Here is a 26,837-nt window from a genome sequence, read left to right on the forward strand (position 1 = left end):
TGCTAAAACTATGGTAGATAATCTCATCTGCAAATTCTTGCCAACTGAAACAAACATTTTACCTACTCTATTACCTAAATGCAAACGACGACTGTGCAGTAACGCGTGGCAATGCCAAAATCTGCTGAAAGAGGACAAACAACAAAGTCGAGGGTTTACATTACAGCTACCTGAAACGTGAAATCAGTACGACAAAACGCTAAAAGAATATGGAACTATGATGATAAAATTAAACTCATTGCTCTGCGCTAATTGCTTTGAATTAACACTGTAAGAATATTTACAATAACTTTACAAGGCTTGCGTAGTAGGGAATATCCTCTAACTACTGTATACAATTACAAGAAGCAGAGCTACTGTCACCACCCAGCTCACCACCACAAACAGCCATCGGGACAGAGCCATTCAAACCACTCCAAATTCCACTGTACAGTAAGCTCTGAATGAATATACAACAATCAGATTCCGTCCTCAACCTAATCTCGATGGCTCCTGGAAGGGCGCTTGTTGTCATCATCTTAGCTTTAAATAAGCCATCCTCCCCGATGGTTCAGATAAAAATGGTGTACCAGCAGCAAAATGCCAGATATGGCGTGCTCGTTCGAACCAAAATCCTACAATGACTGAGCTAAATCTATCCATCAGGATCCAGTGGTTCTCCAGAACACTCATCTAAAGCAGCTTCCTCCTCCTTCGGAAGGCACCGGATTGGGACATAGACGTACCCTTTAGGTAATCGCTGGTTCTTCATTGAGGCTTGATCTGAAGTCATTACCAGCTCTTTCTCAAAAGTTTCCATATGCTGTACATGCAAGAAACTGGTTAAGATCTAAATTCCAGCAAAAAATGCATATCAAATATCTAACCATACATCCAACTAAAGGCATGGATGTTTCCTGTTATGAAGAATGTCAACCTAATGAATCAGATGGAACAAGACTCTACCTTTCTGTAGCTCAATCGCTTGTCCCCGTCATCTGTAGAATTGCAAGAAGCTCTACAAGGGATTTGCTTCCCAGAAAATGAAGCTCGTTGTGCAGGTTTTTGTGTGACAGGGTTGGGTGATATAGAACTATCATCAGTCTTTTGATCATTGTCCATAGGCACAGGAAACTTAATGCGCCGTTTTCCTGCTACAGCACTGTCTACTGTTATGTCATCTGATCTTTGTATTGTTTCACTGCCTGATTTATAGCCATCAGTGTAGCCTTTAATGGATGTCGTAGTAGCTGAATCTGAACTAACATCAGGTTGGAAGTAAGGGTGTCGAGTCAGAGCAGATAAAACAGCATTGTCTCTACTTGAAGCCAGAATATCATGTGAGCAAAGGATTACTTCACGCTGCAAATCAAGAAACAACCATCAGGCCAAGACACCAGAAGAACATGCAGCATAAAGAAAGAATAAAGCAAATCCCACATTTCGTGCAATATCTACGAACAACAACAACAAACCTAGTATAATCCCACAAATGGGGTATGGGGAGGGTAGTGTGTTCGCAGACCTTACCCATACCTTGATGGTGGAGAGGTTGTTTCCGACCCCGGCTCAAGGAAAGATGAAAAGAAAGCAGTAAGCAGCAAGATAACAAGCGGAATGATCAATATGTAGTAATAGAGATCTAACAATAATAGAATACAAGGCTAACTACTAGTACTACAGGTAAAGGGAAGACACACACTCAAATACCTACTAACCTTCTACCCAATTCTCGACTTCCACACCTTCCTATCAAGGGTCATGTCCTCAGTGAACTGAAGCAACGGCAAATTCTGCCTAATCATCTCTCCCCAGTACTTCTTTGGTCTACCTCTACATCTCTTCAGATCCACCAAGGTCAACCTCTTGCACCTCCTCAGTGGGGCGTCTGTGCTTCTCCTCTTCACATGCCCAAACCATCTAAGTCTCGCTTCCCGCATCTTGTACTCCACCGATGCTACTCCCACCCTGTTCCAAATATCTTCATTCCTAATCTTATCAATTTTGGTATGCCCGCACATCCATCTCAACATCCTCATTTCTGCTACTTTCATCTTCTGGACACGGAGTTCTTGACTGTCCAACACTCTGCTCCACACCATAAGGTCGGTCTAACAACCACCCTGTAAAACTTACCCTTTAGTTTAGGTGGCACATTCTTATCACACAGAACATCGGATGCGAGACTCTATTTCACCCATCCCGCTCTAATACAATGTATAACATCCTTATCAATCTCCCCATTTCCTTAGATAATAGACCCAAGGTCCTTGAAACTATACTTGTGTATCAAGCCTCACGTTCATGTCCGCTCCATTGGTCTTGGCACTGAACTTGCACTCTAAGTACTCAGTCTTGGTCCTACACAGCTTCAAACCTTTAAACTACAGAGTCTATCTCCAAACCTCTTGTCTCGCGTTAACACCGCCTCGCGTTTCGTCAATCGGTAATATCATCCGCAAATAACATACACCATGGCACCGCCAAGGCAAATAAAATGGGCTAAGAATCGACCCCTGGTGCAACCTGCACCCCATCACAACTGGTAAGTGGTCCGAATCCCCCCTCCCCCACTATCATCACCCGTGTTTTAGCTCCATCATACATGTCCTTAATTACTCTAGTGTAAGCAACATGAACACCCCTAGCCTCCAAACATTTCTATAGAATCCCCCTCGAAACTTTGTCGTATGCTTTCTCTAGATTAATGAAAACCATATGTAAGTCCCTCTTCCTCTCCCTATACTACTCTACCAAACTCCTTACAAGGTGAATGATTTCCGTAATCGAATGTCCATGCATGAATCCGAACTGGCTTTCGGAAAAAGACACGCTCCTCCTCACCCTCGCTTCCACTACCCTCACCCAAACTTTCATAGTATGACTCAACAGCTTGATACACTTATAGTTGTTGCAATTTTGGATATCACCCTTATTTTTGTACACCGGAATAATCATACTCCATCTCCATTCCTCAGGCATCTTCTTCGTCATAAATATGATGTTAAACAACCCAGTGAGCCATTCCAAGCCTGCTCTCCCATGCTCTTCCAAAATTCTAGCGAAATTTCATTTGGCCCGGTCGTTATTCCCTTGCTCATCTTATGCATAGCCCTCTCGACCTACAAAATTTTAATACGCCTACAAAAACCAAAATCGCGACGACTCACGGAGTGCTCCAAATCACCTAACACAATACCCATGTCTCCTTCATTTAGGAGTTTATGGAAGTATGTTTGTCATCTGTCTAATATGCGCCTCTTCCATCAATCCTCTATCTTCCTCGTTTTCGATGCACTTCACTTAGTCCAGGTCACGGGCTTTCCTTTCTCTCACCTTGGCTAGCCTGTACAGCTTCTTGTCCCCACCTTTGTCGCTACGTTCTTCGTACAAACGGCCAAATGCTGCAGTCTTAGCCGCCGTAACCGCTAACTTCGCCTCCTTCTTGATCCTCTTGTACGACTCCCTATTCATCCTCTTCTCCTCCTCGTCCTTGTTCTCCACCAGCTTCAAGTACGCCACTTTCTTGGCTTCTATTTTTCCTTGGTCCTCTCCATTCCACCACCACTCCCCCTTGTGCCCTCCAGAGTAACCTTTCGAGACCCCTAGCAGCTTCCCTAATGCATTTCGTTGTCATGGTCCACATACTACTCGCATCCCCACTGCTCCTCCATGCCCCCATAACCACCAACTTCTCCCCCAACACCTAAGCTTTATCCTTAGTCAAGGCTCCCCACTTGATCTTAGGTAGACCATGCACAACCCTCTTCTTCCTCCTCCTGATCTCCAAGTCCATCACCAAGAGCCTATATTGGGTCGAGAGATTCTCATTCGGAATAACCGTGCAATCCATGCAAAGACCTCTATCACACTTCCTAAGGAGTAGGTAGTTAATCTGGATCTTGGCCACCATACTCTGAAAGGTAACCAAGTGCTCCTCCTTTTGAAAAAGGTGCAATATCTATAGTACTAAAGAGAATGTTTCTTACCATGGAAACAATTGATTCACACCAGACAAAGTAAAGCACAATCATAAGATTGTAATAATACAAGACACCAAACTAATAATATGCAAACGGAACAAGTAAAAAGCTTGTACCAGCAATGCAACAAAAGTGATGAGTTTGACAAGGCAGCGGCAAACAGTGATATCAAAGAGAAAAAATGCAGGAAGAGTATTCACAACAGACATTAATCTGCAAAGAGCATGGAAAAGAAAGCAAAGGTACCTTCAGCTTCTCCCTCTTAACAATTCTTTCGCATAATAGCCGTAATCGCTCCAATTCAACCTGCACAAGAAGATTTGAAAGGATAAGGATCTTCGCCATTCCGGTATGAGCAAAAATGTTCTAGATGGTAATAGACAAAAACAGAACGCTTCAATATCAGATTCCAACAGTAGCTCACAACTGCAGCATATAATTGAAAGGAGCTTCATAGACTGGGATAACAGCCACAAAAGATTTACAAGCCAAAGCATAAATTTCCACTTTGAGCAGCGTCCAACCCTGAATACAATCCTATAACAAATTGTCCTGAGAAACTATTGAATAAACACATAGAGCCTAAAATCAACCACCCCTTCCATCTTTTCTGGAAAAATAGAAGAAAGAAAAACAACAGCAAAGAGGCATGTTTGACTCAACATAATCTACAGTATTTGTAACAGATGCGTACTTTGTGAGGATGGATATGAAGATGTGAACCATCTTTTTATTCACTGTAAGGTCACTTCTCAAATAGGGAGAGCAGGATTCTGAATCTTTTAGAGCTGAAATGGTGTATGCCAGAAAGCACAAAAAATTACTCCTCTGTACAGAAAAGTAACGAACAGAGACATGAAACCACTTTGGAACACTATCCTTGCAGCTATTTGGTGAGTGTTTTGGAAGGAGAGAAACCAAAGGATCTTTTAAGGAAGAAAGGACTGTTTGAGGAAGATCAGATACAGATGTATTTTTACATTAGCATACTGGTGTAAGATGACAAATATATATGACGTTGCTACTTTTGATAGAATTCCTCAATTATGTGCAGTAATGTCTTGAGTCTTTGCTTTTTGTATTGCACACCCCAATGCACCTACTCGGTGTCACTTTTTTAGTAATACTTACCTTACCTTATCCAAAAAAAAAAAGAAGCTCCAAGTACTAATGTTCCTTTGCTTTCCACCATGTTCTAAATTTGTTGAACCAAAAAGTTAGAGCAAAATCACAAAAAATACATGATTAAGGTTTGTCGGACCCAATTCAAACACCAACTGGATTAAAACAACCTGGTTCAGATTAAAATTTTAGACAGTAAATCATATTGAATTTGAAACTCCTGCATGCCAACTAAGCCAACCTCACATCACACAACAGTAACGTGTTCAAAGAAACATCCTGGTAAAAAGAAAGGAGCTCCTGATTAAAAAAACTGTATAATTGCTCAAACTATCATTTGTAATATTGGATTTATGAACAGCAACTGTACTTGCAGGCACAATAGGGACTTAAGAAAACAAGAAATCTGTTGCCGACTACATGACAAATAGTAACTTAGTCTATAGTTTAACCCCAAGGTTTAGTCTTCACTTCTTTCTTAGGAAGGACCCAATAGGAGTCATTTTCTCCATCTTCTTGATAAGCCCGGGGTCAGTTTCTCTTAAATTACACAAGCTTCTCTTTAGCGCCAAAAGGGAGCTAGGCCATATCAAGATACAGGGTGTCCTCCCAACTCCCAAAACAAGAGCAATATACCATTCAGGGGAAAAAAAGTTTTTCTTTGTGGTAGTTCTCTTGCTCCAACATCTTGCAAACGACATGGCAAAAATAGAGACTTTCAGGCAGTAAAAAGAAGAATCTGTGATCTTATTAGTATAGTCACTTGTTCTATTTTCCTTTTAGGCACCGGGTTATACTGGACCTATTCTCGTTACTAAGATTGGGAAGAAGAGGCCACCTACGGTATGTGATCCATCCCTGAACGCTGTCTGAAATGCTTTCAGGATTTAACTGAACGGCTCACAAGCTTAAAGAAAATGGTTGTACACATTTTATTTTTTGGCATGAAGAGTGAAATTGCGTGTACGTTTCAAACTCTTTGGTCCAGCATAACTTTTGTAGATTCTCTATTTTCCAAGTATTGCTTTTATTTCCAGTAGCTTTTGCTCATGCATGTCTACATATTAAACACAGCCTTCAAAAGCGTCTCACTTGCAACCCGCCTCTTCTTTTTTCTCTTTCTACATTAACAGGTCATTGATAATGCACAGCACAGCAGACACCAAATGTAACTATGTAAGTAGCGTGCAAATTAATAGCCATGGAGATCAAAACTGAAAAGCGGAAAAAAAAACAGTCCCCAATTTCTAGACCCATCAGCTACTCTGTCCAGCACCCTCTTAATAGTATCCTATTTCCTAAGTGAACATATAAAACTTACATCGAACTGGTGCAACTAACTGTCAATTCTCCTACTTACACTGTCCATGCAGCAGATGTCTATGTCCCCGTCGCAACCATAAAATATGATTGAAAGCACTATGTCTAATACACTATTTAGTGTTTAGCAGAAATAATAGCCATGGAGATGAAAATTGAAAAGTGACAAAAAATCAAAAACATAGGGAAAAACCAAAGAAAAATGAACGGGACAGCAAGACAACTTATGCAACTTGAAAGATGATAGATAATCAGGCAAATATCATCACTTACCCTGACTTGCTTCAGGCTCTTCAGTTCTTCCACCCCATGTCTCTGAGTCTCAGACTGATCAGATGTGATACACAATGAGTATATGACACAAGTACTAATCACTAGAGAAACTTGCACCCATTGCATGGACAAAGACAACACCAACCTTAAGTCTCTGTTCCAAACTATGTTTATCACAATATGCTTTATGCTGCAGCTTGCCACCGTTAGTTCTCATGATCAAAAAGAAGCCAGCACTTCTAGCACAAGAGGGATGGAATGTGCTCTGACAGTGACCATAACTACACTGCAAGTAATACAGTAGTATTCCAATAAACAAACTAAGTTTAACACAATTTCAAAATGCAAAAAAAGCCCTTTCACATCTTTTACCTTAGTGCATACACCTTTTCTCCGCTGGCATACGAGGCAGACATCGTTACCCTTGGGGACAGTTGCCTGCCATTATCACAATGATTGATACGGTAACTATTACAAAGACTATGCAAGTCCAGTTTTCCAAACTTAAAGACAACTGTATTGAGCAAAAGACATTCTTAATTCTGCTAAGCACGTACCATTCCCTCTATTTGTTGTACTTGTCCTCTTCTAAAAGTTGATTCAAAGGCCCACTACAGAACAAAAAGAAATTAGTGCATTCATCAGTGCAACAAAGTAAATAAAACTAGTGCGTGATTATGAATAGCTAAACATGAAGATTGCATTTTACTTCAGCACAGAAGGCATGAACCCATTGACCATCATTTGACTTTCTAAAAGCGCCTGCAGTACCACCACATAACCCACATTCTGCAATAAAACAAGGTTTCTCCTTCTCCCAAAGATTAGAAGCTTGAGCTCCAGAGCCCCCAGATGACAATAAATCCGCGCATAGTTCACAATACCAAGGACCTGTTGAGTTTCTTACACTTCGATAGCAATCCAAGTGAACAGCAACCTATGAACAAGGATAATTTGAACTCAGGAAAAGATTTAAAAAGGAAGAATAGGAATGTAGTGCTTCCTACCTTGCAGCTGGTACAAACTAGGATGGGATTTAAAATGGTCTCGGTCCGTCTGCAGACATCACAAGTTCTGGCATGGTCTTTCGAAAAATCTGAACCTGGCTGGACAAGATCAGAGTTAGTCTCTGGTAATATTCGCACACTGGTTGGCCTTGAAAGCGTCTCCTTGACCCGAGGATGCTGTTGGGAAGAAAGCCTAAGCCTTTCATTGGTAGCATTCATCTTCAAAACACCCAGCATAGAAGAAGAAAAAAACAAATAAACTCAGTATGGCGACAACTAGATTGAAATTCTGATATAGTTGTTAATACTATTTCAGTGGCTCTCAAGTCCTAACGTAAATAGACTTACAACTTCCTGGTGCATAGATTCTTCTACATTATCTTTCCTCAATGATGAAATCCTAGACGATGCGGCAGCTGCAGCAGTTGCAGCAGCCAGTACAGTCTGAGCCTCCTTATGTCGTTTTTCTTTCCTTCCTTGCTTTTTGGCTTCCCTAAGCTCATAAAGATACTGGCTAACGAGAACAGCATCCCATTCTCGTTGTCTAGCAGCATCAGTCTCCTGTTGGAGACTATTCACAACCTTAACAATTAAATCATCTGCAAAGAAAATCAAATGACCATCAGTTAATTCAACAACAATATCCATGAGTTCAGGCACATGTAAAAGCTCAGCAAGAGGTGCATGTTATTTTCTGCAATTCTCATACAAGAAAAGGAGGCAATAATCTAATATGTGCTAATATGAGATGGGGTTTATAGCAGAGACCACTAAAACGTTTCCTTGCAGCAGCATTACAAAGCAGTCTGTGCTGGTAATAAACGAGCTCTCCTTCCAGCTCATCTGCCGGTGAAAGCTCAAACAGGCCCATATTACTCGCCTTCACCAACTGTTCAAGGCATGCACCATTCAATTTGAGAATGTCACCAGAAGTTGACTGTTGAAAATGTTGACTGCAGCAGATTCCTGAACTGGAAGATGCTTCAATTTGAGAAACTTCTCCATGTCTCAAATCTGCGAGCATAATGAATAACATGAAGTTCAATATACAAGTGACATCCACAAGCTTTTACCATAATAATCACGAATATTACCATCCAAAGGGGCTCCGTTCTCCATTTGCCTTAATCTATTCTGAATAAGAGGGTGAATGCAGGAGCTATGGAAAGCTTCATGTTTACTGCATGAAGAAAATATAAATGCTGGTAAAGCTCAATAGTTAAAACGTACGTAGCTCAAAAAGTAGCTACAAGTCACAACTAAACATAAAGTATAGAATACTTACAGGACATCCGGTAAGTGGTTAAAAGAAACTGAAGAAATAGTGCGGCTCGTATCAGCAACTGTCAGAAGATTCTGATCAGATAAAGCACCCTGCTCCTTTTGACCATTGTCAAGGCTGTGGACTGAAACCTTAGATGGCTCTGCAGCCAAATTATTCAATGATTAATTTTGAGAATGGCAAAAGGCAGTCAATATACAAGCTCATTATTACATTATAGCTTCACTAAAGAGAAATTTTCCTTACATCTCATCACAAGCAAACACTGTACAGATGTAAACAAGAAAGAGGCATAGTTAGTACTTAACACTAGTTCTTCAATGACATTAAATTTAACCGACATTGTAAAGCATAACGCAAAGACAGTTTCACCATTTCCGGATTTTATCGGAGGTGGATTTGGTTCCAAGTCAGTTTTCAACAATAAGCAACCGAAACTGGCACTCAAATACCAAAATAGGCTCAGACGAAAACAGAACTAACCCCGGCGTTCAGGTTGAAAAGTAATAGATAGCATAAGATAAGCAAAATGTCTACATTAAAAGACAGACAAGTAGGAGTATGGAGCAAGGAAACTAACTGATCACATGGATTGGATGCTTGATAAGCTAAAAGAGATTACCCTTTGAAGACGAGAAAAATATGGTCTATATGGTTGTGACCCATGAGCTGATAGAATACAGGACCGCGGACCAATCTTTCAAATAAAGCAGCTAGAGCTGGAGAATAAACCTGGCAGCTTTGGTTATGTTGCTAAGAGTAATTTGTATTCAATTAGTTTCACAAATTGTTGTCACTGGATTTTTTAGATGCTTTATTTTTCATTTTATTTTTTTGATGAAGCAAAAGTTTCGTTGCTAGCATCAAGTGGATGCAAAAAGATAGTACAAGGATATTACAATTGAGCTCACAAAGAAATGCAAATTAGCTCCTTGTACAAAGGTGCCTATTCTAAAACCACGGAGCTAAGAAACTGGAAAAAAAAAAAAAAAAAAACAGGGGTATCTACAGGGGTTACATTGAACCAACTAAATAGATACAAGAGGCATCTAGTTTTTTTTGTTGTTGTTGATATTGTACAAGAAGCATCTAGCCTCGAAAGAGTGATTCGGAGTTGACAAACCATCAAAGAATCCTCTATTCTTTTCTGTCTATAAGCACCAGCATATACTAGCTGGGATCATCTATCAAATGGTTTTTGATGATAAGAGTGATTGGACTTTTATATGCTTTATTATTTCACACGGGTCTTTAGGATTTTCAGTATGTAGTTTAATATTGTTTTTTATCATGTCACCTCTGGACAAAAGCAACCAGCTCGCAAGAAAAATACTTGACTATCATCTGCTTCAACCAATAGTTGGTTACCTTAGTCTATCATTTCAATTATTAATCTGCAGGATTCTAAGTGTCAATATGCTAGCTTTCGAAAATTTAATGAAAATTTTATTAGGGAATAGCACCCACAGAGTGTGTGACGTGTGCATCTCAGTACAATAGCTACATGTGAAAAGAACCAAGGAAATTAATCATCCTATCTACAAGTGTCAAATGCTCGCTTGAACTCTCAGAAAACTCTTTTTTACATATGTATGATTTTATCCTAATATTCCAGCAGTTTCCCAACAAAGAATTATACTCCCTCCTCTTAATCGAATTATTTTCTTTAAGTTCCTCAGCAAACAATGGCCTATTTTGTTAGATCTTCACCAAGTAAAGCTTAATATATAAAAGTAACATTTCTTTATCAAAAATATCTAGAAGTAATACACTTCAGATAATTTTATTTAGTGTTGCATCTTTTAGCCTTTGCACATCTTCCAACAATTATATGACCATATATATTGACCTCAAAAGGTTGAAAATTATTTGGCTAATTCACAAATTAACCACTAATATTCAAATATAATAACTCGTTCACCCTTTTTTTCTTGACCTCTAAGTGGAAGTCAACAAGGTAATACAATTTGGGGCTACGGGATTAACATGGATCTCTTTCCCCTTTGCCAAATTACTCTTCCTCTACTCTTTTGTCTACTAATGATTTTTCTTTCTTCTTGCCCATATCAGCAACGAAGAAAGATATTACAGTCTCCAGCTTTTTAGCGCTAAAGGCAATCTAAAACTCGCCACTTGTTAAAATAAATTGATACAGTTGGAAATTAAACATCGCCAATCCCAGAATGGAATAAAATATAGGATTTTGAAAGAGCAGAGAACCTGCTTGAATGAGAAGGTTGGCTGGGAGCTAATGACTGGAGAGACAGTGCAGGTTTTGTAGTGCACGTAAGGTATGACAACAAACCCAACATATAAAGTAGCAAGCACAATCTTAGCATGAATGAGGAGATTTTACATCGGTAAAATGGCAAGGCTCTGGAAATTTTACTACATGATTGTGTGACGATGGGGGCTAACGAGAAGTTCAGGCATTTATATTTTATGGGTAAGTATGCATTAGTTCTTCCAGTAGGCTTGTCTAAAGAAATTTAGTTTACCTATCACGGAAAAACATAACTAGTTATCCAAAATTTATACCATGCTACAGGATCTAAGTTGGTTCATTTTACAGAATTCACTCCCCCCCATAAAAGACCATAAAAAACTAAAGATGCACATAAACTATCCCAACTCGGCATCTAATGGGGAAGTCACGCAAAGAAAATATGTATATATATTTAGTTGGTGGAATTGCACAACAGCCTCTGCAGGCATTTATCGAGGACCCAACTTGGCAAGATCGTGCATTAGCCTCAGATGGAACCGCCTAGTTTCCAAGGCCCAAGACCACAGGGGGAAAAAAGATAAATCCCATAAACAAGAGATATAAGTGAAAAAGGAGTTGATATACAAAAAGCTTTTTGCTCAGCTTTATTTTTATTATCTTAAGCCTTTTTTATCAAGCTCTATTATCTTAAACCTATTAACCGCTTTAGCAATTTCTTGTTTCTCATTAATATTTCATCTTATTCTTCTGGAAGAACATACTTTTTTAGCAATATTATAAGATAGTGATAGATATGCAACTCCCTCCGTCCCAATTTATGTGACCGTGTTTAACTGGGCACGGAATTTAAGAAAGTAAGGAAGACATTTGAAACGTGTGTTCTAAAATAAGCCATAGACATTTGTGTGGCTATAAGTCATCTCACTAAGGGTAAAATCTGAAGTTTAATTGTTTCTAAATAAGGAATATGACATTCTTCTGGGAACAGGCTAAAAAGAAAAGTATGACACATCAATTGGGACAGAGGGAATATTATGTAAGTTCGATATAAATAAAATCATATATATGATTTGTCTAACTAAACTTACCTAAATCCTCATTAGTTATAAGTTTGTAAAGTTGGCCAAAGTACTTGAACAAGGAAACCTAGAATAAACAGGAAATAAGTTTTTCCAAAAGAGCATAAAATCGAGGCACATAAAGGTGTAGCACAACAGTCAATAAAGTTGGAAAGAAGACCATCAGAGACAAAGGTTTACATAACATCACAGGAAATTAAGCTAGGTGATTTCTTCCCATCTGAAGAGATGGTAGAATTACCCGCTATCTATAGTGGTGGGGGTACAAGTACCCAATGAAAAAATTGAGGTGCACAAAAGATTTTATATCATTGTTATCTAAAAATGAAATAGGCTTTTTCAGAAGATCCAACAAGATGACGCGTTCTGAACTTTTTAGAAGTCACCATTTTCAAAGATTCATAGCTTCATATTCATCTTGCACATCCCACAAGAGGCACGAGTACAATATAAGTAGAGACTTAGGCAGATAGGAATAAACTAGAAAGCACCAACACTCACATCACCACACTCAAAACAAGCTCTCTACGGACGGAGCTGTTGGGACTGAGTCTGCCCCGGACGACTAGAATACCCACTGTAAGAACCACGTGCGAAAGGTACACTGAAGGATGACTGCCCTGGACGAGTGCTCGGAAATGGCTAACTGGAGCACTTTTTTGGATGGGCTCAAAAGCTGGCTAAGCACTTTTTTGCTTATTTCAGTGTTCGGACAGCCAAAAATGCTTGTAAGCTAAGTGCTTTTAAGCCAAAACAAGCCAAAAGCCATAAGTTGGGGACCCCCAACTTATGATTTTTTAACTTAAAGCTAGTTGGGTTTGACCAAATAGTTTACCAAACCCCACCCCCATCCCCCAAAATTACAAGAACAACCATAACTCCTCTTTCATTTCTTCTCAATTTTCTGTGTCACTACATTCCCATCTCTGCAAATAAACAATTCCATTCTACAGCTGCAATTTGCGTAGGGAACTAATAGAACGAGGGAAAAATTCCCTCGTAATTTTTATTTCCACTGCTTTTTTTGTTACAATCATTGTTAAAATGAATAGATACCATTATGGTGTAGCCACGTGAAAATCCAGTCAACAAGGTGAATATTTTAGTTGCCGTGCCATCAACCATGGCAACATTGAGACAACGAAATCAAACCAAAAAAGCCAAAAATATCCAGACGCACATGCTGCATAAGCTATCAAATGAATAAGGAGCTGCATAGTTTTCTGAATATTATAGTATGATTTGAATAAGTATCTAAAGTTACCTTGTAAATAGATAATCAATATTTATTAAAAATAATTATATTTAATCAATTTAGAGTTAAATTGAAATTGTGTTGTAAATTAATTTGCATTTAAACCAATTTAGTATTAAAAATATTGCAATAATAGGCTCATTATTAGTGTCCACGGCTTTAAGGGCATTCGGTCACTTTAACAGAAACATGCTTACCAGCACTTTTTACCAAACATACCAACCGTTTATTTTCGGTTTCAGCACTTTTATCCAAACACGAATCAGCTCCAGCACTAAAAGTGTCTGTTAGCTCTTGGTACTTAAAAGCTACTGTTATTCAGCTACTCCAAACGGGCTCTGACTCAACCCAAGGCCTTCATTTTCCAATACTGAACACCAAACCAGTGTCAAAAGTATATGCAAGATGCTTATGACACTATAATCGTCCATATGTATCTAATTTGTCGTCTATCTATACAACAGGTATTCTCTATTCACAAGAAATACAGTGAAATAAAAAGACATTTATTAATCGCAGAACCTTTGACAATTGATATCATATTTCAGCAACATAATAAATGAACAAAAAAAGGCAATGTTCCTACAAAGGTTAAGCTACATATTCCTCACATGCAGACCGAAATCAGTAATCTGTAATGCAAACCTTCATCATTGTTGGAATTACCCGCAAGAGTGGCTTTTGAGGGAACAATCTCGGGCATAACCTGTACAGGAACAAGATAGGAAAGAACATTACCTCTAACTACTTTAAAGTCACACCCTTTAACAAGAATAAATGATCAATCACAGACTAAATCAGTTCAATAGGTCACAAAATCTCGGTGCCCTTACATAGGGAAGATTCAGATCACCAAAGGGCATCAAAGATATAGTGGTCAGCAGATTACCAAACAAGTCTTGAGAAGGAATATAAGATTAACAGAAGACCTTGACCAGAATATTCCCAAATGAAAATTTTTGTTTTTGATAAGGTCAAGATGGGAATAATTTCTCAAGTACTTCAAAAGCCAAACACCAACATTACAGATACCGAAACAGACCATGATTACAATTGCAAAAACGAGAAATGTAGACCCATCAGGAGCATTTTCTCACGGAGGTAAAAGGTCTCAAAGTGATCTTATCCTGTTAAAATCCAATGCAAGAATCAAGAGGGTGCTATAAGGAAAATGGTTGGGGCATGAAGGGACCACATTTATTATGGCACAGGGAAGATCAAGAGATGGGTAGTTCTCGGCAAGGCAACAAAACGCAACGTGTGAGCCAATGGGAAGGAATTACGAAAGAAATGGAAGGCACGCCGTCCACTATATATATATATATATATATATATATATATATATATATATATGTAATAACATTCTATATAGATGAAAATGACATGATACACTTTTGGCAAGACCAATGGTGAAGGGAAGTATCACAGAAGGAGGCATCCCAAGGTTTGTACCACTCCCACCGATAGTGAGATAACAGTATCCAGCTTTACGAGGAGGAACTTTCAAGGTGTTTTGAGGGATACAAGGTTCAAGAGGAACATATAGGACTAGGAACGAGAGGAAATTCAAGAGGTTTTTTTTTATGAAGTTCTTTTTCTTTTCTTTTTTTTTTTTTGGGGGGGGGGGAGGGGGGATAAGGTCAAGAGGTTTTTCTTTTTATTTTTAAAAGATAAAGTAAGTTCAAGAGGTTTTTCAAAAAAAGATACAGCTACAATTTAGGGGAGAGTGGGGAAGGCTAGAACACTTTGGAGAGGACCAAGGGCAGGATGATTCACGATGACAACCTTTTATATGAGATTCACTAAAGAGGGCATCATGAGAGAAGTGTGGAAGGCAATTTTGAGTATGAAGACGCCGAAAAGAATTGCTTCTTCTCCTGGTGCGCAGCAAGAGTCCTTACTGATTATAGGAATAGAGTGAGAGTTATGGTAAATTGGTCTCATATGTGTAAAAATCGGTCTTCCTTGCTGATATAATTACAGGAAGGGCGTGAGAGTTTTCGTAAATTTGTCCCATATCCGCACAAATTGCAGGGAGTATAGAGATCAAACTATCATTTTACTTTGCAGGATACTACCCACCTATGAGCCCTCAATTTTGCGATGTTTAACATGAGCATTACAAATATCAGAGGAGAAAACAGTTGAAAGCTGAAGAATATGAAGAATCAGAGGGAGAAGGAAAGAAGCCAGGAAAAGATATGGAGCTAGAGATAGAAATTCATTATAGTATGACACAATTATTGCTTCGTTTCTCTTGTACTACAATTTTTTTCAAGCATGTCTTAAGTTTTTTTAAGAATAAAATATTGTAATTTAGAGTACTTTTTAAGTAGTTTCCAAATATTATATCAAAAAGAACTCGAGGAATCAATGTTTAAATTCACACCGAATATTGCATGCTTTAATCCTTGAATTTTAAAGCCCCCCATTCATTGCCATGCATCTCCATTATCAACGTTCACACCGTGCTGCTATAGAAGTCTAGAGAACTGCTAAATAAGCCAGAAAAGAAGGAAATAACCTTACAAAGAAAGATAGCATAATTTAAGAACATCTACAGCTACCATCGATGTGAAAGACACTAATAAGTTCCTAGTCAGATTATCTTTTCCAAGCTTAACAGCCATCGCCCAACAACTTAAGCCCTAATAGCATAACACAAATCAGAACACGGTAATCACAAGTTTTATTATACCAGTGTCGCATTTCTTAGGCATGGCATGGTCAATAAGTAACAACTTTTTGCAACTCAAGTTTGCTCCATTTTCATGCTTTAGTCTTCTCTCTTTCTGTTCCAAAATTCACTGATTCTAGTGTTCAATCAGAAATACTATACTCAATGTGATTCATACCAAAAGCCTAAACTGGAAAAAATGAACCTTGACTCCAGCAACTAATGTGCAGTTTAGTTCCAAACTTTAACCTTAGTACAGAACACAATGTCAATCTCAAACGAATGTCATGTCAAAGCCACTCTCATGAAAATTTGGCTTCTTTTCAGTTGATGTTTTACGAAAGCAAGTAAGTCATCACTACCGGGCCCTTCGAGCTAGCAACGGGAGGTGGCTTGCTCATTGGCCTATAGGAGGCAGAAGCGCTACAGCCTTACCCCAACCATACTTAACCAACTCAGTGAAACTAATTCCATATTACATGTGATTCAACCGACCTCATTCAAATATAATTAAATAACCAAAATCATAAAACATTTCTCATACCTGCTGCACACCAGCAGACGGAAACTCTCTTGGACAACTTGAATCTTCCCTTCCAACCACACTAGTTTTAGCTTCATCCGATGATACTCCATCAGTGGTGAGTGTCTCCTTAGCTGAAAAAAGTGATTCACCGTCTTTCACAACCCTGACATTGTTTTTGGTTCTTCTCCGAGGTGGTACAGACTTGACGCGGACGAAGTCCGTAATCTCGGGTTCTGTTACTCTAATGGAATCCGAACCATCCACCACACCGGCGTCAACTTTTGGAGCTATTGTGGATTTAATTTTAACTTTTAGAGTTTTCTGTAAACTTCCAATATAAGCATGATTCTTCAACCACTTAGCTAACTTGAACTGTATGTCAGGAACCATTTTATCATCCTGCAATTAGCAGAATTGTAGATCAAGAAAAGTATCTGTGCGTTACCAAAAAGAAATCAGCTCGACCAATAACTTCAGCAGAAACAGAATGCTTCAGTTTTTCATCAGGTGTATAATACAAAAAAGGTAGAGAGAGACTAGTAGAACAAAAGGATATTACCTTGAGCATTGAGTCCAACAAGTCTGAAGATACACCAATCTCCACAGCGACATCTTTTACATCAACTTTTTTCTGCTCTATTAACTACAAAAAACAATGAATAGATTCAGTATTTTATAAACTAAAGTGGCATATAAAACTGGAATAAAAAGATCAAAAAGATAGCTTCCACAGGTTAAAAGCGCAGATACCAAATCTTATGTCACATATCCAAGTCATACTTAATTCCCAGAACAAATCAGTCACACAAGGTCCAAAAGCTCATCATATCTTATTTAATTTTTGTATTGGGCACGCCAATATCTACTTAGACACTTCTGCAACTCCAATGGGCATTAATGTAATTCTGCTTCCCTGTTTTCTGCTCTGTTCAATGTGTTTTCTTGGTAGCCTAGTCAAAAGTTCTTAGAAGAATAAATAGGGTTTCTTTTTTGAGTAAATGGAAAAGTAACTATAGGATTATCTTGTCCTTTCCTTAGACCAAGGCTCTGAAATGGAAAGAAAGAAGATGGAATTCGCAGATGGACTTGGGCACTAAATTGTATTTATGCTCTTTGAGTATACAAAACTACTATTGTTTTTTTTTTAGGTGGCGGAAGGGGGAAATGGAGATAGGGTTAAGGCTTTACCCGAGAAAACATACATGCGAAGACTAATATATTTGCTTGCCATAGCTGTAATTTTGTATCATCTCATTGCAGTTTTCAAAATTTGCCAACATGATCTAGGAGTCTGTGAATGTACCATTGCTACTTAGTCTAGATGCGACAATACCTTTTTTAATATCACGGTGAAATTTAGCTGATCAGCCACATCACTATCTTTGTTTACACACAAATCCCTATTAACAGGCTGCTGTGAAATCCCACATTCTGTTTGACGTTTAAGGTTCAAGTCCTTCTCTAGCAGCTCTTGCTGTTGTAATTCTTCATCATTCAACTTATCTAAACCCGAGATAGAATTGTCCATGTGCAGCACCCTTTTGTCTCCATTTCTTAAGCCAAGCTTTAACTTGTGTGGTTTGGCTGTGACTGATGCTGCCAACTGATTGTTATCTGTGGAGCAAGAAACATCTACTGCAATGTCTCTAACTTGTTGACTGCTACTATTGACCTGGAAATCTGAATGCTTCAAGCAGAACGCGCGTAATTCAACCTAAAAGCATTGGACACAACAGGTAAAAAGTAATAAGGAAGAGATTTTAATCAATATGTGTGTTGCAAAATGAAATGGATCAAAGTACATCTAGTACAAAATGACATCAGTTCAGCACCAAAATCGAAAACGAAAAAAAAAATTAGCAGTTCAACATTACAGGCAGGAAAAAAAGCCATTACAGGAAGATTAACAATTTCGCAAAGCAAAAGACCAGAAGAATAGAACTCACATCATCACATCCAAGTTTCCCCCATATCTCCATTCTGTGGTTTGCCTCCCTGCCACATATAGGATGGAAAGAAGTCCTACAAGATCCTACAACCAGTAAGAGGAGAAATTAACAAGGAACAAGCTCAAAAAGTCTATAGAAATAGTATAGGGCAAACAATTCCGTTAGACAGGATCTTTCAGTTTATTTTGATTTTCTTCTCTCCAAGCAATGTAGGGGCAGAAATTGACCAATAATGCAAGGGGAGTGGGGGAAGGGGGTGGGGAGAGAGAGAAGCAAACTGCATCAACAATTTAAATGAAAAGATATTCAACTCTACCCAAATATTTAGCATGTAAGGTGACCACCTACTAACTGAACCAACTTAATCACTGACAGAACAAATATCCAAAATCCGACTTAGACGGATAGAAACTGATCGCCGTCTGTTGCAGAAATTGCATTGCAGTGTAAATAGTTTGTCCAGTAGTTAGAGATTACATTCCATCGTTGAGAAAAAACTTATAAAGATTGCAAACCACGAGAGTGTTTTTACAGAAAAGACTGTAAAATTCCATCTGCAAAATTTGATACTCCAATGGACCAAAATATGGTTATATTGGAAGAACCAGTCTAAAATTTGAAAGAAACATGAGTTGATTGACCACCTGCAACTACACCTACTCTAACATCGATGATTCCCTCAATTCACTCTTCTTGAAGCTCTGGTTTGCCAACATGAGTGAAATGGTCTCTGTCCTTCGCTTTCCCTTATAGGCGAGAAATCACGCGCACATGGTTTAGCGGAAAATAGGAATATTCGGTGATTCAAGAAGTGACTTTTCATTATTCAGAAATTCATAATAATGAAAATTGACTAAACAAATGTTCAACTTTATAATTAAGTATAATGATAATGTATTATCCAGTTAGTTACTTTTTTTATTACAAGTAAAAATACCGCCTATCCTTTAGTTTAGTGGGCCAGGTCCCTCAGCCTTCCATTAGCTTTCGATTTAGTTTGCATTCAAAGTCTTGGAATGCGAGCTTATGTGCTTTCAGGTATAGGCACCATTCGCCTGACTTTCTTGAAGTCCTAGGATTCTCCCCTAGTATTCCATTCTCTCCCCCTCTCGGCCTTGCTTTCATTCCTGTGGTCGGCCTTATAAAGCTCGCTAAGCCTCGCTTCCCTCTCCCCTTCACTTATTAATTAAGTGAAAAATAGTCGCTGGTATTCTATAAGCGACTTGACCGAGTCTACGAAGCTTTGCTTTTCTTGTAGTCGGCCCGTAATGCCTCCCTTTATTTAGAATAGCTCAAAAACCCATCATTGCAGATCTTTCGACCATTGAGCAACCCCCCCCCCAGCCCCCCAAAAAAAGGTAAAAGGAGTGTAATTGCGAGTTGCCACAGAAAGCAAAAGATCCAAATTAGCAAAACGAGATGACCATAGTCAATAGAAGATATTCTCCCATTCTGTCTTCACTACATTCAGTTTTTAAGGCTTTTTAAGAGTTAGAATCAACTATCAATAGCAACCAAACATTTTGGAATTATCTCTTCAACTAAAAAAGGTGGAAAAACAAAGAATAAATAGTCATTCCCCTAATTCTTCTTTTAAAGAAGGTAAAGTAATTTTATAAATTAAAACAGCACAAAGGATGTGCGATTGGGACCATACAATATAGCAAAAGAACGAAAAACAAAAGTATGCCCCAACTAATCTTGTAGGGATTCTAATGTTTGTAGAGCCAATTCAGTCATTGCCCTAATTCTTAATTCATTGCCTTCAATTAGTAGTGTTTTTGTAAGAACTTGGATTCATATATGAAAACTCATCCGTTCTTCCAAACATAAGTCTTTAAACTATTAAATATTTGGAAAGATACTTTTTAATAAAAGAGAAATCAACGAGCGCGAGTGGCGCACGGTTCAAAACGCGGTGGATAATGAGCCTAACCATCTATCTTTCTCCACTTAAACAAGGCTTTTGTTTGCGGCTAGGTTCAAGCCCGTGAATTTCGCCTAACCCATTGTGCTCTTAACACTAGAGGAATGCCCGAGGGCTAATAAAGACACTTGAATGTTAATATCAACACCTCAACTGTACATACTCCAACAGTTATTTGGTTGTTCGAGCTCAACTTGAGCATTATAGGAACCCAGCTTGAGCACAATTTAAATACTAACAAGCTTCATTGTGATTCGTATACAAGCTTGGCTTGATAAAGTAAATAAACTGAAGTTTTAATTGAAGGTCACATACCATAACATATACTCCCACATTTTATGTGGCATACTTTCCTTTTCAGTCTGTCTCAAAAAGAATGACACATTTCTATATTTAGAAAAATTTAACTATGCGTCGACAACTAAATACATGATGTGAGGTAAGGTTAACCACAATCATCAACCAATTATCCCGAGGATCTATATACACATGGGTATTTCCTTTTACACCAAAAGAGAGAATGAAAATAGAAAATATTTCTAATAAGCTCTTTGTTTGCAATATATGTTCATCCACAAGCTTAAAGTCTAAACAATCACCTAGTTTTGACGGTGCGGTATTATCGCACAGTCTCTCCATGATGCGGAGTTGCATCCTAGACTCCTTTTAGAGACTCAAACCCCCTCATCCCCAAAGCTAAAAATTTCAGCCCAATAATTGGGAAGCATCTACCTTCCAAGAAGGACATCACGTAGGGGGGAGGGGGGAGATCAAGCCATAGTTTATCAATCTTTGAAGACGGGAGAATATACCAAAATGGATCTTTGAAAGGTCAAGATTAAGCAAACTAAGCGGATCCAAGGCATATCTTATCCTCAAAGTATTTAGCATTAGCTTCCATTTCAAATCATAATCAACTTCTTGAAACAAAGAAAACATGGCAATTTTCCCTTATGTGTCTATGAGACTCTTTGGCAGGTTGAGAATATGTAAGAATCAATCAATTTGATGTCTATTAAACTGGAAAAGCGAAATAAAAACATACAACTTCTAAGTAGTAAGTACTACAAATCCCCTCAAACTGCAAAAAGCCTTTGCGTGACGGACACCAAGCAAATTCCCATCACTGGAAAGAAAGTATTCCTTATATGAGCCTTTCAACCACTAACGCTATTCAAGGGTCTGCTTAAAAGCTAAGCAGCAATTTCAGCTTCAACTCTGAGCTGTAACTTTTATAGATTTACTGGTCAAATTCTCTGATCCAATGACCTCCTCATATCCTACTGACCAAAATATTTGAGAAAAGTTAGGTCAACACCAGTTGGTAACTGGTCAGAAAGGTGAAAGCACGAATAAAAGAGAAAAACACCCCAACTCCCACAGACAAAATGAGAAAACAGAAAACAAGGAAAAATCACAACATAAACAGTATAATCTGCCGGAAACTTTCCACATTCTCTTAAACAATGAAAGTTAACAGCTCCAAGAACAAATCAGAAAAAATAACAGATATATCAAGTTCACATTGTACTGAATCATAGCTCTATCCTGATTTCCTACTTCATTGAAACTCCAAAGCCGCGTTTCAAGAAGTAAATATCAGGAAAAAACCACACTCTTTTACATGATTTGTAGGGAGAGAGGGGAAGAAGAAGAACAGAATTATGAGGGACTTGCGACTTAGGTCAAACAAAAAAACAAGCTAAGCCTGGCATTTAAGTGGAGAAGGGTAGAGGGGCGACGACCCATTGTCCCCGAGTTTGGAAGATAGCGGTTGGTCCTCAGACATATTCCAATCAACAAAAAAGGTGTATAATGAACACTGCAATCAAATACTAAGATTTATTTAATCTTAACTCTTGCTCAGGTACAAATGATTGATCATATAACATGACAGCCCAAGAAAACTGAGAGGAGCATATACAAGATATGTCAAACAGAAATTCTTCAGTAAAAGACTACAGCATGAAGTCACTTGCTATGAAACAGAAAGAGTCCTAACTATGTCAACTAGTAGCTCCCGATAAACCAAACGTCTTCGAGAAAGCCATCTAATGAAGAAATGCAGGAATTGTAAAGTAAGGAAGCAGCAAGACATACCATTACTGCACCGAACACACGCCCCATGTTTCCCCTTGCAGAGATAACAAATTAACTTTTTCCGCGTATCCTTTATACCATCAACATTCATTATCGGTTCCATGATCCTAGTATTCTCAACATATACCTCAGGCATCCACTGACAACAAAACAAGTGAGCAAACTCCAGGCAAGAAGATTCTTCTCTTTTCCTACAAGGTTTCATGGCACCATTGCTTTTTGGGCAAAGAACACATGGCAGCTTGCCGTTACTTACCATCTCATCAGTCTTTTGCTTGCACCAAGAACACAACCAACTGCCATCAACATCATCCTGCACACCATAACATCTCTGATGAACAACCATACTGCAAACACTACAAACTATCAATCTGTTCAACACATCACCATGGTCACCTAAACTACAATAGTCACAAAATTCAGCTGACCCTTCTACGGGACGAGCAACTAGAAGCTTCTCCAACCCTGCATCTCCACCCAAAAGCTTCCTTTTCTTTGAGGGTCGTTCAGAGGCAAGATATATCTTATTCCTAGAACCTAATAGCCATTCTAACCCACTCAGTGGCAAACAAGAGGACGATGAACATGGCTTCACATTCACATTTCCATCCTTTTCTTCTTTAACCAATTCAGTTTCCCTTCCTCCTTCACTGTCCACATCCATAAATTGATCACTCTCCTTATTATCTTCTTCTTTAACCAACACTCCACTATTGCTTACACCACTACCCACATTGTCAAATGTGGTAGGAATGTACAATAATTTCTGATTATCATTGCCCAAAAACTCGAACGACCCAAGTTTATACAATCTATCAATATCTTCCACAGATAATTCACGAAAGTATTCCTCAACTTCGTCCCAGAATCCACTATTACGACCACCCTTTTGCCGCGAAGACAACTTCTTCTTCTTCGTTTCAGTTCCTCCATGAGACTTCTTGTGTCGTTTTCTACTATCAGAATGCTTATTTAACAACTGCGCTAAGTTATTGGGTAAAGTAAGGTGCACGGTAGAGGAAGAAGATGGCTGTGACTGAGAAGTAGAATCCTCAGTATCGAAAGGACTACGTTGGCACAAAGCTTTTCTCGCCTGGGAGTAGAAGTCTATCGCATTTTCAGTTTTTTCTGGTTGTTGGGGCATTTCCGTAATTTTATCAAACTCTGAGGGCTTTTCTGTAATTTCATCATTTTTCGAAACCCTAGGGATAGATATTAGGCATGGCTTTTCCTCCGTAAATACCCTACCCATCATCTTCCTCGGCCGCAGACATCTCCCCCCACCGCCACCGTTACCACCACCAGTCATCGCCGCCACCATCCACTCCCACAACCACCCTTCCAACATTCCATTACCGCCACTTCCGCCGCCGCGACAACCGGAAAAACTTATCTCCACACAAATCTATACCTATATAAAAGATAAGATAACGCTCTCAGATTTGTAATTTCCTATTCGGAGAAATAGAGAAAGATGTTTGGATAGTTCGTGGGAAATAGGGAAAGCTAGGGTTAGGGTTTGTTGTTTTTTGGGGGCGTAATATTTTTATCGTCGGGGCCTATTTTTTGGATCCGTTTTTTTCTTTTTTTGCTTTTTTTCAGGTATTTCGATTTTTGGAAGAGTCGCGATTTTCGGTAGAACAGAGAACAGGTAACGTTAGAGAGAGATAGAGAGAGAAGTTTTTAGTTTTTTTCCTTTTTTTTGTTTCGGTTTTAAGTACGTGATATAATACACTTGGGCACTATAGAAGGAGGCTATTTAAAAAAGAAAAAGACGTGGCAAATGGTATAGAGAGAATAGGACGAATATCTTTTTTGACCTTTTTGCATGAGAATTCGCACCGGATTCTGTAATTTACCGCCATAAATAAGCTGCTATTTATTTTTTATTTTTTTTTCTAATAATAATTTGAGGTATTTGCTTTTTGAGATTGAATCAAAATAAATTTTCTGATTAGATGCCTCTGTATTATTTGACCCTGGTTCCACGTATTCATATGTTTTCTCGTATTTCTCCCATTTTCTGGATATGCCCTATGAGTCTTTAGTTTCATCTGTTCATGTATCTACTCCTATGGGCGATTGAGTGGAGATTTCAAGAATTTAGCGAGATTTAATGGGTTCCATTTCAAATAATGAGAATTTAGCATTTGTGACTAATTTAGTCATAACTATTTTCAAATACAAACTTTCAATATTTAATTTCAAGTTAACTATTGAAGTACTAGTTTAAATGTGTAATTTAAGTGATATAATATTTTCACTCACAAAAATTTAAACTTTCATAATTTATTTTAAGTGAATTTAATGTCGAAATATAATTTCTAATTTTCAAATACTTTATTTACATTTAAATTTCTATGGGTTCACTTGAGTTTTTTATTGAATGTTCCTAATGGACGAGTTTACTCAATCCCTGATTTGATAAAAAGTGCAATAATTTTTTGGTGTATTTTTTAAATTTTATCTTAACATGTCAACATGAAAATAAGTATTAAGTATATATTCTGTAGGTTGGAATAATGCATATTTGTAGTTTTTATAAAGTAAGATTATAGACGTGATCGTTTTTGTCATTTTATAATTTTGAAAAATCTTACATTTGATTAGTAAGTTAAGTTCTTCTTATTTGATAGAAAAGATAATGATCTCAAGCTATTGGAAATATTACACCCACTTCATTATCTTTACAATTCTTGTCAAGCAAAAATCATGGTTGCTATATGGAAATCAAACTTCGTTATTGGAAACTTTTATCAACTAAAACAAATTAGGAAACAATTGAAAAAAGTGTATAAAACCTAGTAATAATTTGTTTTCTCTACAATGACAACAAAAGTGTGTTTAATCTAAAGACTATACAACATCTAGTTTTTAGTGTAATAAATGATCTGCATAGTAAGTGCTTCTTTTAGGAAAATGATGTCGATTTTAGTTACATAATTAATTTATTTTTAATTTTTACTTCAATTTCTCACGTTGCATTAGTTTTAAATTCTCCAAAATATTTAATCTACCACAAAAGTTGGAGTGTCTTCCTATCTGTTAAAAAGAGATAGTTAATTTTTAAAACTTTAATATTTTGTTGTTTATTATTTGACCTTTTAAATTAATAAAACAAATTCTTGTATGGTAGTATTAGGATTGCATAAAATCTTATTTTCATCCCCACAAATTTCACCACCAAAAATTATATTTTGATTGTACTTTTACTATTTCAATTATACTTAAACTGATAGATGATCATAGTCGATGATAACATCATTGTGCCCATTGCTATTACAAAATCGTACGTGAAATTTTCACCTCATACGACTCCTTGGAGGTTACAAATTGATATGTTTGTTAGATAGAGTCAAAACCTATATTACGCTACCAAATTAGAACAATGGAATTTTGTATGCCATATTTAAAACTAATAAATAAGGGCTTCTGAATTTATCTCATTTTTTAAGAATTTTTATTTTTCTTTGTTGATTAATAACCTTATTATTAAGTTAATACGTTTTATAGCAATATCACATATACATTTCAATCTCGAATTAAAAAATATATATATTTTTCCTCGGAGAAAAGGATACTCCTTTGCCATTTTTTGAAAAAAAAACAGTGCAGTAGCTATCTACTCATCTTTAACTTTTTATCATCATCATCATCATCACAATTTATTTTCTGTTGGAATATATATTCCTTCTTTCTCTATTCTTTGTGAATTATCTAAAGTCTCTGATTTTTTATTTTAATTTTTCAAGCTTTTAACTTAGTATGAAGTCAAACTCATTAATTGATAAAATATTTATTATCATATATTAGATAATTGTAAATAAAAGTTTATATTTTTTTTACTTAATACAAAACTTAATATTATTTTATAGTGACATATGAATGCATTAATTTTTCTTTTCAAGTTTTATAGTTTTTTATTTAATATTATAAGTTACAGCTACAACAACCTAGTATAATCTCACATGTGGGGTTTGGGGAGGGTAGTGTGTACGTAGACCTTATCCCTATCCTGGGGGTAGAGAGGCTGTTTCTGAAAGACGCTCAGCACAAGGAGATGAAAAAGACGCAATGAAACATTAACAACAACATACGTCACGAAAACAGTACCAGTGACCTAAGAATCAG

General features: G+C 37.6%; 1 protein-coding gene across 2 annotated transcripts; it reads right to left on the reverse strand.

Annotated features, from left to right (window-relative positions):
- Positions 1-224: 224 nt before the first annotated feature.
- Positions 225-24,439, reverse strand: LOC107792434 (uncharacterized). Of its 2 annotated transcripts, none has more exons than XM_016614647.2 (19): positions 22,707-24,439; positions 18,677-18,762; positions 18,064-18,444; positions 17,290-17,373; positions 16,749-17,129; positions 14,194-14,233; positions 8,970-9,108; positions 8,779-8,864; positions 8,453-8,698; positions 8,033-8,283; positions 7,685-7,903; positions 7,387-7,614; positions 7,235-7,288; positions 7,050-7,115; positions 6,823-6,963; positions 6,678-6,731; positions 4,209-4,268; positions 946-1,341; positions 225-802 (listed from the first exon to the last, which is right to left on the reverse strand). In XM_016614647.2, exons 1-19 carry the CDS (start codon positions 24,052-24,054, stop codon positions 635-637), a joined length of 4,428 nt encoding a protein of 1,475 aa, XP_016470133.2. In that variant the 5' UTR covers positions 24,055-24,439; the 3' UTR covers positions 225-634. The 2 variants fall into 2 exon arrangements, with proteins under 2 accessions (XP_016470133.2, XP_016470132.2); XM_016614646.2 differs by having other exon boundaries at positions 14,173-14,233.
- Positions 24,440-26,837: the final 2,398 nt, after the last annotated feature.

Source organism: Nicotiana tabacum, chromosome 12, assembly GCF_000715075.1.
Source record: "Nicotiana tabacum cultivar K326 chromosome 12, ASM71507v2, whole genome shotgun sequence".
Lineage (NCBI taxonomy): Eukaryota > Viridiplantae > Streptophyta > Magnoliopsida > Solanales > Solanaceae > Nicotiana > Nicotiana tabacum.

Bases quoted from the DNA above. Each gene is read 5' to 3' on its own strand.
- LOC107792434 (XM_016614646.2), bottom strand. From the start codon at position 24,054: ATGTTGGAAGGGTGGTTGTGGGAGTGGATGGTGGCGGCGATGACTGGT. The intron at 1,342-4,208 runs GTACCTTTGCTT...CTTGATTTGCAG, and splicing joins TTAAGAGGGAGAAGCTGAAG to CGTGAAGTAATCCTTTGCTC. The intron at 803-945 runs GTAGAGTCTTGT...TTGCATGTACAG, and splicing joins AGCGATTGAGCTACAGAAAG to CATATGGAAACTTTTGAGAA.